General features: G+C 42.8%; 1 protein-coding gene across 6 annotated transcripts in view; it reads right to left on the bottom strand.

The window, feature by feature from the left end:
- The window catches only part of CELSR1 (cadherin EGF LAG seven-pass G-type receptor 1), a 176,779-nt gene that overhangs the window by 96,831 nt on the left and 63,491 nt on the right, over positions 1-16,457 (bottom strand). For all 6 annotated transcript variants that reach the window (XM_040594252.1, XM_040594253.1, XM_040594248.1 and 3 more), the window contains exon 2: positions 9,083-9,721. In XM_040594252.1, the coding sequence (XP_040450186.1) occupies positions 9,083-9,721 (639 nt within the window). The remainder of the gene's footprint in view (positions 1-9,082; positions 9,722-16,457) is intronic.

Genomic DNA, 16,457 nt, shown 5'->3' with positions numbered 1-16,457 from the left:
CACTTAGCAAGTGTATGTTTGGGTGTATTAGAATGCATTTGTGTGGCTTAAAATTTCATTCAGCTAACCCTTCTGACACTAAACAATGAGAATCCCCCCCCCCCAAGTCTTAAGTTACACAAGGCTCAACTTGGCTCAAGTAATAAAAACACAATTGTAAACTATGGTCACAGAGAAGTTGGCTGTTGTTTAATAAACTGCTACTTAAAATATTTTAATTAAAACAAACCTCTGTGTGTAGTTTCTCTCAGATCAATGTTCTACAATGCATATATAAGTTCACAATTATGGTAGTGTGTGGGAATTCAGCTATGTCAGTGAGGAGGGGTTTTACATATACCTGTAAAATTATAATATCAAATAGCTCCACTTTGTATAATTACGCTCCACTTTCAACTTTTTTTAGTTATACCAACGAAGATAAGCAAATGCGTTGTAACAAAGGTTTTTAAAAAGCCTGGGAGAATTGTGACTCCCATTTAGGTGTGGTAACAGAAATCCCATCAATATAAAACCAGGAGTACAAGTCAAGAGCCTAAAAACTGCTGAAAACTGACAGAGCAAGATCATTCAAAAAGAAATATATGTCTAGGAGGTTAAAGACACAAGAGATTTCACGTATGCTAGAACAAAGGGAACCCTAAACTTAGACCAGTCCGCTGTTAACCAGAATGCCAATAGGAAGGCTGAGGTGCTCGGTACGTGTCTCTCTCCCACTGAACACCGCTAACTGACAAGCTCATCCTCAGAGGATGCTTTTTTGCCAAGAGGTGGGAAGGAGAGGTCAGGTGCCAGAGGCAGGCAGGTACCCACGCCAGGTTAGCAATTTGCCTTGCTTATGTAAAGTTAGCTGCCTGACAGCAAACACGAGCTTAGCTTGGCACGGCTTCAGGGTCAAATGTGTTATTTTCACATCAGGGATTTAATGAGATTTGACTTTTAACAAAAGAGACTGAAGCCAACGTTAGCGGTGGCAGGAGGGCTGGGCTAGATGATCTTCAACCCCAACCGTATCTGGCCATAAGGGCTTGATGTTAAAACACCTACATTGTAGAAGAGCTGGGGCAGCTGTAACACCGTCATGCCACGGCGTGTGCTTGCAGGCATCTCACGTCTGCGAGCTCCCTGCCCTGACACCCGCCATAAAGCCTGCAATAAGAACATACCTCCTCTCCATATTGTGCCGTACTCTAACAGACATCGATGGCGTTAATAGCAAGTAGGTGTAAAAATGTAATTGTATGCATGGAACCATCTTCAAACAGGTTATCGCCCAAGTTCTCTGGGTATTGTATTTTAGCTACAGGCTACCTGAAGTTATCAACGATGGGAGAGAAAGTGCAAAATCATCAGTGATAAACTCTGCAGGTGACAAATGAGGGGAGGGGGCTAAATGAAGAGAAGAACAGGCCAGCCACACAGCTGTCTTCAGGAGAAACAAAAGAAGGTAAGCTGGAATCAGTAAGGAGGATTTCTCAGATCCTGAACTGTTTGGAAGAGCTGAATTCAGAAGTATACTGGAGATTAATTACTAAGGTAGCTTCTGAAGCGAGGGCTAAGTGATGACATTCTGTGTGATCTGCGGCTTGCTTTTACAAAGCACTCACCGCACCTCCATTGCGGGAGCACTCGGTAAGAACAGAAGTCTTGTCCAACTGTTCTAAAACTAATTAAAAAGAACAAACACAACATTAAGTCTGTAGCTGGGTTTCCACATGACAGCAAAGGACTTTGATCAGTGTAAGTATTTCCACGGGCAAGGAGGATAAGACGCAAGGCTCCAGAAGAGGCATCTGAACCCCCGGCACTTGCAGCAGTTCAGCTGAATCAAAGATCATCCCACGTGCAGCATCTCGGGGTGGGGGCGAGGGTGGCTTCATACATGACTGGGAAAACTTTCAAACTTTAAACAGTAGCTAGGTTATGCACATCAGGATGAGGGTAATGCAATAAAACTCTTTGCCTGGGTTTAGGAAAAGGCACAGCAGATTGATGTGAAGGCTGCAGGCCATTTACACCATTTGAGAACTGAACTGTCAACAAATACACCGTAGCAATCCAATTAGAAAAGGCTTTTTGCATCCTGACGAGTGAGCATAGGATGAAGACTGGCTGAAGGGCATATATCCTCCAGATAAAAATCCACCTATAGAAGTGGCAAACAGCACATCCTGTGAATCTGATATAGACTCCAGATTTGCAACATTCATCTCCTGTGACTTGGTGACATGGACAGGAATATAATCAACAGAAACATCACAATATCTAGAAGTTTAGCAGACTTCAGCTTTTGACTGTGTTACATAAAAATATAACTTTACTTCCGTTTTATTGTTTTGGTTATCTTCTGCAGCAAGCAGTCCTGCAGTCCTGCTACCTGGGCCATAGCCTCAGGTCCAACCCAGCATCACTTGGGTCCAGCCATAAGGCTGTGGCGTGCTGGCCCCGTCCCTGCATGCACGAACAGTGAGCCTTGCCACAAAAAGAAGCAAGGACCCATTTCAACATGCACAATAAATCCCCAAGTTAAACACAGCAGGCAAGTGGGCACACGGGCTTCTGCCGGGAGTCTGCATCAGGACAGAAATGTCTTTCATGGGGATCTCCCCTGGGTTTCCAGCCACGGGGCAGCCCAGGAATGGCCCAGGGGAGCTGCATCAGCTGCTCTGGACTTGCCACTAACCGCTTTTATGTGACCTGGAAGAGACAAAGATGCTGTGCCTCAGCTTCCCGTACATTTGGTGAGGGGGACAGCACCCTCTTGCTCAAAGGGGTGTCTCAGAGGTTTCCTTTGCTGTTAATAACTTTTGCAGGGTCCATAGACATCCCTAGATGAAAAGTGTTTTGTATAGCTACAGCTTGTAACGATCTGAAGTCATAGTTCTCTGACAATATACACAGACCCAACAGCAAGAATTTTGCCGGGCGATACTTCTTAATGTGAACGTCCAAAACTAATACTTATTTTCAGTATTTCATGACACAAAATGGACATCACGCTAAAAGGAGAGAAAGAAAAGTAAATAACACAACTGACTGCTGTGCTCTTCAAATGCGGCGCACACTGTCCAGTAGCCAACAGAAGACTTACTATCCATGGCTAATTGCAAAGAATAGGTTCTATGGGTTCCTTATATATTTAGATACTAAGTCAGCTCATGAGACGACACCTGGGGTTCATTGCTTTTTGGCACGAGTAAATGCAATGGGGAAACTTCAAAGCACCGAGAGTGAGATTTATGAGACACTGTGTCTCACAGTACATAGCTGAGTGGTGAAGATCATAATAAGAGAAATGGACAGGCTTTTCCAGCTTTTGCACCAGTCATGCTCTGAAAAATGTTTGGAGGAGCTAAGGTCTGCTTCTGGACCATCCACTGACTGCGGACGGGGCCCTTGCCAGCCACCCCAGCGCTGCAAGGCCCTGGGGGCTTGAAAGGGGCCACAGGCTGAGAGGAAACAGAGGTACCCCTCTATATGCAACTGCTGCCAGCTGCAGGGACACAGCTTGCTACATCTAAACCAGTGGTGATGTCTGCTTATTCAGTAAAAGCAGAAGACGGCTTTCCCCACAAAAATGCCCTGCTGATGAGGCTGAGAAAGTTGAAGACTGATAGAAAAGACTGTGCTGGGACATCTGTGCTGAGAACAAAACTAGGAGTACTAATTGTAAAGAAAGATCTTATAAGTGGATGATCATTAATCTCTCCATCAGATGTGAAAAAGTTATCTCAGCTGCAGAGTGACAGGCCCGCAGCAATCAAAGGGAAATTGTGTTGCAGTTATGAAGACCTAGTTTCACTACAAACATCGAAACAATGGCATGGCATAGCACTGCTGAAAAAGAAGAAAAACGTCTAGACCGCCAGCATTATGCAGACTTTGACCAGTGTGCAACCACCCTACACAAGCTTTCTCACAGTATTGCCATACAGAAACTGCAAGGACACACAACCAAGTATGCTTTCCTCTGAGGCACTGAGAAACAACAGAAGTTATTAAAAGGCTGATAGTCAGCACTCTTCCTCGACTTTTCCTGCATCTAAAATCAGCAGAAAAACTTCATAAAAATTGGTACGACTTTTTGCAAATGGGAAAATGTACAGCCTTTAAATTCTGTGCAAATAAAATTTTAAATAGTGTCGAACACCAAGCACCCTAATAACTGTAATTATATTTAAACTCTTGAAACTGAATATACTATTTTTTACAGTATTAGACCTTGCCTAAGCTGTTTTCATCTGTTATATAAATGCACCTGGAATCCAGTAGCAGAACTTTGAAGGGACATTGTTACAGCAGCAAAAATACAAAACATCTTAGTACCTTGACTGCATTGTCTTAACATATGAATAAGGTCTCACAGAGATGACACACAAAGCTGTCTCATACTGTGGACAATGTCCCTAAATTTATGGGAGTGTTTGGGAATGACAGAATTTCTTATTTGGTGTTTTGTACTAAAGACAAACTTGGTCACAGCTGTTTGAAAGTGGTAGCAAAGCCCCACAACCCTGGGAGGATAATCTTTTCAGCCTTGCTGTCAATAAACCATGGTGGTTTATAAGGTAAACAAGGAGTTAAAGATGCAGTAAGGAACCTGAATGAACCAAACTCAGATTTGCTGTACAAGATTCGGCTGTCAGAGACACGTTGATCCCCACCACTCCAGCGGAGCTGCGTAAGTGTAACCAAGAGTGGAATTTCAGACCCTCTCGCCCAAGATAAAACAGTCATTATGGCTACCCTGGCTGCCAGATTTGGCTACTTGAAAGCTGAAATTCTCCCAAATAAACCTCTCTGGCCTGAAAAATGAAACTCTGGTATCAGACTGAGCTGAGAAATCACTATCTGAAGAATGAATATAAGTAAAGATAACACAGAAACAAATCTTCATGTTTACTTTTACTGCTTTACGTTTGCAAAAGCCAAATGCTGAGAACTTACTAAACAATATGAATAGGAACTTCTGGCATGACATTGTGAAAGAGCTATAATTACCTTCTCATGACACAAAATCAGAATTCACAGTGGCCACATTAGATGTCATGATTCCTCATGGCAATACAGTATCACAAAAATAAATTAGGAGGAAAAAAAGTATAACATGTAAAAGATCTCTAATTGCTGTATTTGATTACTAGAAGATTTACAACCACGTAAGATTTCTCCCCTTTCTGAAGTGAAATCCAAGCAGAGATGCAGAGGATATGGGAAATTCTCCGACGATCTTTTTCTCTAGAAATTGCTCCTTGCCAGGGGTTACATAGCAAAGGAGGCAGAGAGAACGCCATATGCTAAGGAGAACTGTGGGAACATTACAGGGGTGGGTTGCTTTTTTTTTTTTTTTTTTCCTCATTGGAGGGCTTTTGTTCTGTGCCAATTAAACTGTACTTCTTGGGAGCACGACCGTAGAAAAGAATGGTCACGGCAGCTCCTAGGCAGAAGGACAGCAGGCATAAAATTGTGTAGAGAGCTGCAGGAGGACCCAGCGGTGGCAGGAGGCACCTACCCCTGGCAGGGCAGAAATTGTAGGAATTCACACCCTTAAAGGTGGCGACTCATGGCTGCAATGGTATGCTCTATAGGAGGCACCAGGATGGGGCTGGAAGTGCAGCTCATTTGGGAACCCCTGTGGCCACCATGCCTCCGAACATGGTGTTTGCCCCTGGGAAGTACAGACAATTCCACCTCTGTCCAAGCCTTCACCCATAGTTCATCTCAGCTACTACTGAAGCACTCCAAGATCCATGAAATTAAAGCTGGAAAAATTACACGGCCTTTCCTAGTGTTCATTAAATTTGTTTGTTTAACTTAAACTCCACCCTTTAACCCTTTAGCCAAGCACACAGCTCCCTGCTGTCAATGACACGATTGTTAGCGTGTACGTTGTTCACTTCTCTACACTAATTTGTACATAAAGAAAAGTTAAAGGGGTCACTATTCTGAAAAAACATGATTAAAAATATATGTCCTCCTTCACTCACCTCCTTACGTCATTCACTCACCTCCTTACTTCGCAGGAAGAGAAGCTAATTCCAAATCACCCCAAACTAGCCAGTAATCAGGTTTCAGAAATATCTTATAGAAGCTCAATTTACCTTTGTGCCCGTAACAGAAGACTCCTGAAGACAGAGAAACTTTCATCATGTATAAATGACTAACAATTACATCCAAACAAATGGAGGGCTTCAAAGCAGGGTGGAAAACCAGGAGGAAATTCCATCCATTTAAGATAGGACGTAATTACCTTCTACAGGAAATAAACACTGTATTTTTAACAGGTGACCAGTTGCATAGATTCAGTACAGGGTTATGATTGTGTAGTGATTTCTCATCAAGTTGCAGCATATCTCCCCAGAGAGATGACAGATCTTAGTATTTTCTTGTAATTATTTTTCTACGTAGGCTCTTAATTGGGAAATGGAAACATGAGAGCTCCCAGAACAGGCTGCATTTCATTGACTATTATCATTCATATTTCATCTTTTACAATCTAATTCAAATATTCGTAAGTATTCATAGTGGTATGTTGCTACACTGAGTTAATACTGTGGTAACATTTCACTAATACCAGAACCTCCTGACTTTCAGCCTTAGCAATTCTCTGCTCATTCTGCTTTACGATCGCTGCATGCTGTGAGCCAATACACACTGCTACCATTGAAACCAATCTGTGCTGTCTAAATATTAAATGGATATAAAATCTGGATACTTGTAAACAATAAATATATATATACACAAGTGGAAAACACAGTATTATGATTAATAGATATAAACTGAACATGCAAATCGATATGAATGTATTTGAAGAAAGGACAAAAATGTAACATAACATTTCTTAAAGGAGATTGGAACAAGATTCAATAATGCATCTTCATAAAATATTTCTGATAATAGATTGCTTGTTGATAACATTTTCTACCTTGTTCTGTAAAGGGGATGAAAATCAACCAACTAATGACCACTATATGTGGGTGTCTCAGGTCTGATGGAAAAAACACTGTCATGTAACACGAAGTCTAAAGGCACTAATGTAGCATCAACCAACCACAGAGAAGATACTAAATTCCCACTGCATTCATTCAGCAATAAAACAGAAATATTCAAGATTTGTATCAATTTAGAGGATAATTCCAGAGCCCTCTTGATCATGGCTGAGTGTGTTTTCCCCTGGCCAACCTGACTGCGATCATGACCTGAACTGTCCTGAAGAATAAAGTATTTCACTGAAGTGTAGTTAACTCTGAAACCTAAAGATGGCAAGACTATAAGCAGCACTGACTCCTTAACTTCTGATTATTTTAATATCCTGGCAGCAGGACAGTTAATTTTTAACTCAAATTATGAACTGCAAATACAGTTACAGATCAAATCCTTCTTTGTGTATGAATAATATGGTGCCTCTCCTCAAAATATGTACCATGTCTCTTCTGCGTTAATTATTAAATATGTTTATCTATTATTAATATAAGATTATGCTCTTTAATTTTTAAAGTTTATTTAGCCTTTTTTCCCCTGAAGATTTCTAGCAAAACCCCCTCAAAATGTGATGAAGGACTGCATGTCATTCAAAAACCTGAGACATGGATGAATTAACTCTATTTACATGCGTATCTTTGTTTAATGAAACTTATTACTTCTAGACATTCCTATTTACAGTGTAACAGTACATAAAATGTTAAATGAAGTTAACTGGTCATAAAACCTATTTTGTGATACCCAGTGCTGCACGTATTTTGCATTAGCCGTGTGTAATGGATAATGGACTTCATAATGGACTTCACTGTGGAAGTCGTTCATGAGAAGCCTGGCAGGAAAATTGCTCCTTAACAAAGACCAAATATCCCCATGATCTCACAGCTCTATTCAGGGCTTCACCAGTCAGGCAAAGAGTTTGCATCTCCTTAGAAAGGTCCTGCTGCCCTAAGCCCCACTCTGATCTTGGGGAGCATCTCCTGTCCCCTCTGCTGGGAAAAGCCCAGTTCACCTGCTGCTGCCATGTCCCTGCTCCCTGACTCCTGGCTCGTTCCACCATCACATCTTTAATTACAGCCCTGGGCCAAAAGAAAGAGAAAGTGAAGGAAAACCCTTCCACCTAGAGGGCTGGATCCAGCTCAGTAGGCATACACATCATCTAGGTTTTTTTTTACATGGAGACTTAAATGATTTATGTTTTGAATTTTTTATATCTTCAGTAGTGAGAGGCAGCATAGGGAAGAGCCCCCTCTGTTTCACCCCTCATTTGCAGGGGTCACAGCAGACGTTGCTGAGCCGTCAGCGTAAATTACAGCCAGCAGCAAGTCAGTGCAGAATGCTTAAATGCGTGTGCAATTTCAAACACATAAATAATCCCACTGACTTTACTGAAGCACCAGAAAGCATTCAGCTAATATTCTTTCGTAACTTCTCTGGAGTATTTGAGAAGCAGAACTTTGATCTTTATTAGCTGTCATGTCCACGATGAGGCAAAGTACGTTCCTCAGCAGGCTGCTGGAGACAGGCCTGGAAGCAGCTCCCTTCTGGAGTCTATCTGGACATTTACAAACCGGAGCTGACTTGTAGTATTTCCCATAAGTGTGTATTTTTCCCATAAATGTGCGGTTTCCTGGGACCGTGAACCATCTGCATGCTCAGCACTTGCTGACGACCAGGGGTTCATGATGTCCTACAGAGGCTGGGCACCCCTGGCATGAGGGGACTCCTAAGGGACCAGGAAGGCTTTAACACGCAAAAGCAGGAACCAGGGGTTGTGTCCCACTTTTTACCTTCCCGACAGAAGAAATACACTTGCATAAAGCATCCTGCACAGAAATTCACACACTGGAAATCACTTCAGCAGCTGTTGGGCCCCCTGCATGACCTGGAGCAAGGCATGGTTCCTACCACCAGGCATGCACAGAGATATGGGACTTACCCTAAGTGATGTGTGACACTCACAAGCCTTCTCCTGGCTAGAAGGCAGCGCCAGGAGTTTTTCTCCCTTTGACTAAGAATGTCAGCAATTTCAGCTTGACACAGAGCTGGCCTGGCTGATGGTCTAACATATAAATCATGGGTCAAAGATAAGATAAACACATACCAGTGAAGTCCTCGTAGCATTCACAAGTGTAGCCCCCTTCTCGGCTTCGACATAGCCCATTGCTCCCACAAGGGTTGGAGTAGCAGAGGTCAATCTCTGTCTCACAGTAGTCGCCCGTGAAGCCTGGGGGGCATCGGCACCGCAACCCGTTGATGGGGTGGATGGGGCGGAACAGGACGGTGTTGGAGCTGATGAACGGTGCCGAGCTGTCAAACTTCAGGACGGAGACGCACTTCATGTAGTTCTCGCAGGGCTCACGCAAACAGATGTTGTCATCAAAGGGCAGCACCCTCTGTGTGGAAATCATGGTCAGCAGGGTCCTGTTGAGGTAGATCTGCTCCTGCAGGTCCTCAGAGGGGAAGAACTTGTTTCGAATACCACCAGGGAGCAAAGCTGAGAAGGTCACGTTCAGGATATTGGAGCTGACGTCTGTGTCATTCTGGATGTTGAAAACAAAGATGCCATCCTTGGCAGTGGAGAGCACTGTTGCCACCCCCTCCACAAACAGGGACAGTAGGGGAGAAAGGAACCTCTCCTGGGACATGTTCTCCAGCCGCACCGTGATGCTGTTGGTGAGCATGTCATCCGTGATGATGGTGACACGCAGGGTGCAGACTGCCGTGACACTGTGGACACCATCTGAAGGGAAGAAAGATAACAGTGATGTCAGAGAGCAGGCTTCTGCCTATGGACAAGGAGGCTCCTGCAGTCTCCTGGAAATAAAACGGACCTGTGAGGCATTTTAGGGCACTGGGATGGGAGAGGGAAATATATCCACCTTCTCCAGCGACTACCAATGCCTTTACTCAGGAAAATGAAAATACCTTAAGGATTGCAACTCAAAGGACCAGAGACATCTCAAAGAGACCAGAATACCTGGAGAACATCCCTGGCAAACAACTGGCAAGGGCTAGTGAGGAAACAGGCAACCTGAGAGTCCCAGGATGGCCAAAGGCAAACCAAGGGCAAGGGGCCTCTCACAATAGCCACTGAATGGATCTTTATACAAGTCACTGCTAGTCTACAACCAGTGCTGGGAAGCTGTTGCTTTTCACAGCACAACACCAAAATTATCTTCTCCAGATGTGGTCTTAGGCTTAAGGAACCGGATTTATGCACAGAGAAGTGTGACCAGAGCTTTAGATACTAAGTCACCTAAGGAAACAAGTCTTCACATTTGAACACAACTTCTTCAAAATGCTTTACAAAAATTAGAAAAAAAAAAAATCATATAAAATACACCTGCAGTGAAAAGCAGACATTTAAAATCTCTTCCATACTATCCTAACTACAAAGCGTTTCTGAAATTGCTGGGGATGTTCTGCAATAAAACCCATAAATGTATAGCAGTAATTCCTGACACTGGATTGAGAGATACCACTGTAAAATCTCAGTACACCCTGAGGCTTACAGTAGCGCTGTGAATGTACAAATTCTAGAGCATTCTATCATTACGAAATATAATTATGACAGTGAGTACTATAATTAAGCCAAATTCAATGGGAGCATGGAATGGGATGTTGCATCATCACTGAAACCAAACCACTTAGTTTAATTCTGTCTCCTTGCTAACATTAAGGACTCATTAAAATACAGATCGCATTACAGAAAATATGGTTAGTATTAGAGCAGCATCTAGAAATCCCAGGAGAGATCAAAATCGGCTTCTGGTAGGAAACGTTCCTTCTTAGATCTCATAGTATAAAAAACAACCAGAAATGGGGGTGAGTTCATGTCATGAGAGGGAAGAACTGGTTTGAGTGGCCAGTTCCACTAGGTCCCAGCTCAGTGACATAGTCTTGGCTCAAAGGATCCCAGAAATAATAATTTCACAAGTAACCTGCTATTACATTTATATCAGTTAAACCATATAAGTAAGGTATGTGTGGAAATGGATTTTGAATCACTTCAATGTAAAATTGTGGCAGAAACTACATTCGAATCAATCTAAACCCAGTGTGAGATCAAAATTCTGAGAGCACCAATTGCTAATGGTCATTTTCCTAAGGTTTATTATCTCAGAGTGTAAGTTTATGACCCATTATGGTCTCTTAAAAAAGATCTTTCAAGAAGAGAAAAATCAGAATGGCTCCTGCCCTTTTCACTGTCACCACTACACCACAAGTACTGTTTTGTTTTAAAAAGAAATGTATTGTTGGAAGATTTTTCCTCCAATAATATAGTAGCAATACAGTAAATTATGGCAGCGTAATTAACCGAATGGCTCTTGACTCCCTCCTCCTGATCAGGTTGCCTGTAAAAGCTCAGCTGTTGACTTTTTTCCACACTGAAGCAGCTTTTAGGCAAACAGGAAAATCTTTTCTCCCGTGTGTTATTTTCCTACTGCCCAGCTAAAACCAAACAGTCAGAAGAGGTCGTTATTTGAGGTGATCTGTTTGATGTGCCTCTCACAGAAGCTCACATGCCAGCTTTCACTTTCTCCCAAGAATGCAGAAATCTTTATCTCCTCTTCCTCAGACTCATTCTAGAAATGTGCATTTCCAGCTTCCATCAAGACCCAAGGCAACCTTTAACAACGACTGGTAGCCAAAATCCTCACTGCAACCTCCTCCAATGGATTTCTGGCCATCAGACAATACAGGATGCACCGTATTTTCATAAATGACTTCCTCGGACTAGTTTACCCACTTCTGTCAACTGCACAGCTCATTCCCCTGAAAGGCCAGAAGCAGAACAAACTATTCACTTTTTTTTTTTTTTTTTCCCCCCTAAAGCAATTGACATTTGCCTGCCCGTCCCATAGGGTGCCTGAACTATTTTGCTATTTGTTGCACAATACACTACAGAAGTTCTCTCATACCAGAAAGAAAGCCTGACAATGAGTCCTTTTCTTAAGAAAACACTATGATCTATAGCCCATGGTATGTATAGTAAGAAGACAAAATGCGATCCACTGTCTGACAACGCACTGGAGTCTACAAACTGTCATAATCAATATCAACTGTCACAATATGCAAGAGCTTCCCAGCATTCACAACAGCTATTCTGACACAGTTAATAAATCACTGGGAAAAGCCCGGTGTCAGATACCACACAGCCTCCTTGTTCCGCAGGCAGCACAAAAGAAAACCGGACACAGACATATAGCTGCAAAATAAAGTCGTGTTTTAAAAGCCAATTCAGCTTTATGCAGCCCTGTTGCAGAGCGCTAAAATAAAAAGAGAGTAAAAAGGAGCTGAGCATGTGTACTATAGGCGACAAAAGAGCGGCACAGCTATACAGCCGGCTGGACAAGCGCCTCTTTCATATCACCAGCAAGTCTAGAGTAGCATCATGGGATCTGATCAGCTATTCATTCAGAAATTCGTGGAAAGTGGAAACAATCTGTGGTTTTATGGGACCGAATTAGTATCTATTCTACTTTCAACAGACAACATTCACTTTGAGGGCCGGAACAAGTGCAATAAAGAAGGTGGAAATTCTGTCCTCCTCTTTAATGGGAATTGAATTAATACTAAATACACAATAGTGTATATGTTTTGAGATTCACAAGTGTAATACTCCATGAAAGTTTCAAATGTTTACTGCCAGAAATGTCAGAAAAATAATATTAGGAAGTATTATTTTATAGAGTGATAATACTTTATGGCCTTTCACTGTCTGACATGCTTACCATATGCAGCTATCCGATATACACACACAACCAGTCTGTTAATTTTGCTAAAAAGGCTCTTAACGATCTGATTTTTCAAAGGTCTTATAATAGGGCTATAAAAGTCCCATCATGTTTTGGCAGACACAAGATGGCTTCAGTCAGGGGTGTGAAACACCCTTCGAGTGATGCTGCACAGGAGAAACTCTGGCTGCACTTTACTCTTTGGAGGAGATCTTCACACAGATGAATACATGCACATATGCAAGGCTTAGCTGTCACTGGTTCTCACAGCCATCATCTGCTTGGCTTCAGCAAACCGTCTGGATGCCCGAGTCTTTCTGAAGGGGCTCTAAACACACGCAGGCCATGCTGGCAGATGGGACGCATAGGCAATTTGCTAAGAGTCGCTTGAGCAGACAGCCTGGATTGTAGCAGCTCAAGCCACTGCCACTCGGATAGCCTGAGAAAAGGGAAACTCAGGACAGACCAAGGACAAAGACAGGATTTGACTCATCCTTTTGTGGACTTGGCTCCTAAAACCCTTGTACCAATGGCTTCTGCCACGCTGTCCTTGAGTTTCTCTTCTGTAAAATGGGGATAATGGCACTTAGATGTACACTGTGAAGCAGTGGGTGCAGATGATGAAATGCTGAGATACTGGGGTAATGAAGGGAACATAAATATCCCTAATGAATCTTTTAAAAGCTGTTGCAGCCCTATTTATAAAAAAACAAGGTGAAAAATTAAAATAAAGACTCTCAGCATCTCACACGTCAGTGAATGGACAAAGAGGATTCTGGACAGCCAGGTGGCTGCACAGGAGAAGGTGTTTGTTGCAAATGCAGTCCCCGCACAATGTTTTTATATCCTAGCAATATTGTTTTATGTATACTTTCTACAAAAGATATCTCTAGAAGGTGGAAAGCAAACCAGACTGTTGTCTTTTGTACCATTGTCATTGCTAAGCAGGGTCCTTAAAAAGAGAACTACTCATCTTCATCCTCAATCAAACTAACGAAAAGATTTAATAGCAACCATATACCCTGACCCTTTACAAAGAAAAGAGAAGACAGGAAGGCTGACAAAAGCTTGAACTTCTCTAAAATACATTAAAAAGAAAAAATTGATTATTTAGTCATTGTTTCATGATTACCTTTATGACAAACCTAATCAAATATGAGACTGTAATCTCAGCTTTCCATCTTCTGGCAGTCCATAAAGGAAAGAATTTTATTATCTAGAAAAGTAAACACAGCAAAGTTTAAATGAAATGCGTATTTGGCAATGGCAGCACCTGGCCAGAAAGGTTCTTTTGTTTGTTTTTAAGGTTGGCAGAAATAAAATAATTAACACTTTTTTGGCTTATTACATACAAAAGTCTTAGGCTAATTATGAAAGCTGCATATTTTATATAAATACTTTAGCATCAGAGCTTTCTTTCATAAATACCCCAACCCAAAGCTATTCTAATGCTGCCTTATAACGCATCTGGAAATAACAAATATCACAGTTTACGACAGTCTTGCGAACTCCTTGGCTAGCAAAACACAGAATACGGACACTCCGTATGTTCAAATAACCTCTTGCTCTTCCCAGATCGTAAGTAGCAGGCATGCCCATGAGTAGCAGCCATTGCTTGGTAACGTGCCTTGGAATGCTCAGACCTCCATCCCCCATTGCTTCCAGCCATGTCTTTACATATGAGAATTAATACACACTTAGTCCAGTACTAAGCCTTGAATTACTGATGAGGAGGCCGTACTTTTAGCATCCTCCCCACTGCTTGGGCAGCAGTAGCACGTAAGTAGCACCAGCTCACAGAAACAGAGACCGCAGGCAATACTTGGCTGTCTGAGCAGAGTGGGAACCCAAACCACAATTCCTGCTGAGCAAACAGCAGTAAAAAATCAGCAGATGTCCATAAAAGTGAGATGCATAGTCCTGCGCTAAGCTTCAGTTTGCCTCAGAAAGTCTGCAAGTCTCACAGGACTGAGTCCCTTTCCTTGCATTGGGCTTCCACCACCATGGATACAGATCTAAAATGCATAAAATATCAGTGTATCAATATCACCCCTTCCAAACCACTGCTGTAAGCACTACAAAGCATCACTTCTATGATTAGAAATAAGTCTACGAGCACTCATAAGACAAACTCCCTAAGACATTTTCTACATTATGGAGAAGCTCAGGAACTTATTGTGCAGAGAAAATTACCTCCCCCCCCCCCCCCAAAAAAAAAAAAAAAAAAAAAAAAAAGTAATCTGTGCAGAAAAATGGCAGGTGGGAACCTACGTAAGATGCTTTGCCAAAAGCAGAAAACATTACCAGAAAGGAAAATGAAAATAGGTGTAATTGTGAATTTATAGAGACCCTACCGTAGGTGCTACTTAGCGAGTAGCCTCACTGCAGAAGTGTTTCAGGACAGAAACTGTGCAATGACCCCAGTTCGAGCGTGCTTTCAGGGCACCTTGGCAAAGGATGTGAGGGCTGGTATTTGCCTTAGCTCTCAGAAAGTCCAGAGCGATGGACAGTAGCAAGTGTCCCCTGTGCATCCCTATGCAGTCCCTGTTCTGTGGTAGGAACAGATGAAACTACCAATGTCTCTTCTGCTAGAGGAAAGTGGTATTAAATGGTGCAATAACAGAAAAGTAACATCCCTGAGAAATACACTCTATCATTTCCCTTTAGGAAAACATAAAGGCATTGTGTGTAACATTGTATTGTTTGTTAGACAGGCACTAATGGATTCTGTCAAAGCCTCCCTTTCCTTGGGATCAGAAATGCCCCTTGTGAGCAATTCCTTCGTTACATCAAGTCGGATGAAACAACATAGAAATCATTACCCTCGGCCACGTGATGCTTATGCTATTGCAACTTTCCCTTTGTTTCAGGCTGCCAGTCTCAGCTCCACACATATAGGAGCACTGACTGCCAACACAAGTTGTGCACTTTGGAAAGGATATATAAAAATAATTGGCTATTATTCAGTGCCAAAGGTTCACACTGGAAGCACTCCTCTGAGGAACGTTGAAGCCCAGGTCTGCTCCAAAGCCCATTATGTCAACAGGAAGATTCCCATTGACTTCAGTGGGCTTCACTGCCAGCCAAAACTGGGCCTAGGGACGAATTCCCTGGGTCCTTGCCAGTGCACTCACACGGAGCTTCACTCCCGACCCGGCAGCCCCAAACAAAAGCAACAGTCTGCTCAGGAAAAGGCTCAGGGCTGAAAGTTAAGACAGCAAGAGCAGAAAGCAAAAAGCCAAGGGATGAGCAGGGCAAGCATGCAGACTGTAGAAATACGCAACGTGGACTGCACAGCATGAGTGGTAAAGGTTGTACGGGTTTTCCTAAAATCAGGTGTCTGAATCCATACCTAGACATCTCTGAACCTCCAGGAAGGGTAAGCAGCTGCAGCTGCCCTTCTGCAGATGCTCGGTTTTGAAAACACTGGCCAGTGTTCCCTGGCATCCTCTGAAGAGAAAAGGGTTCAGAGGAATCACAGGAAGGGGGAAGAGGAAGACATGTCACCTGGTGTTATGGGGGGGGTGTTAGATCACAGGGTGAGGTAAACCAGCAGGCGGCTGAGCCATGTGGCGTATGCAAAGCACACCGGCAATGGGGGCTCAGCCCTGACCGAGCTAAAACCAAGGGGAGGTGTCCTGGGTAAAGCATGTCTTCAGGGGCAAAAAAAAAAAAAAAAAAAAGGGATCTGGGATTAACTAGTCCAAGGCTGGAAGATTGCCAGAAGACAGGCAATGG

Source organism: Falco naumanni, chromosome 5 (assembly GCF_017639655.2).
Source record: "Falco naumanni isolate bFalNau1 chromosome 5, bFalNau1.pat, whole genome shotgun sequence".
Lineage (NCBI taxonomy): Eukaryota > Metazoa > Chordata > Aves > Falconiformes > Falconidae > Falco > Falco naumanni.
The sequence above is the reverse complement of the archived record's forward strand: the minus strand, read 5'-3'. Positions and strand labels throughout refer to the sequence as shown.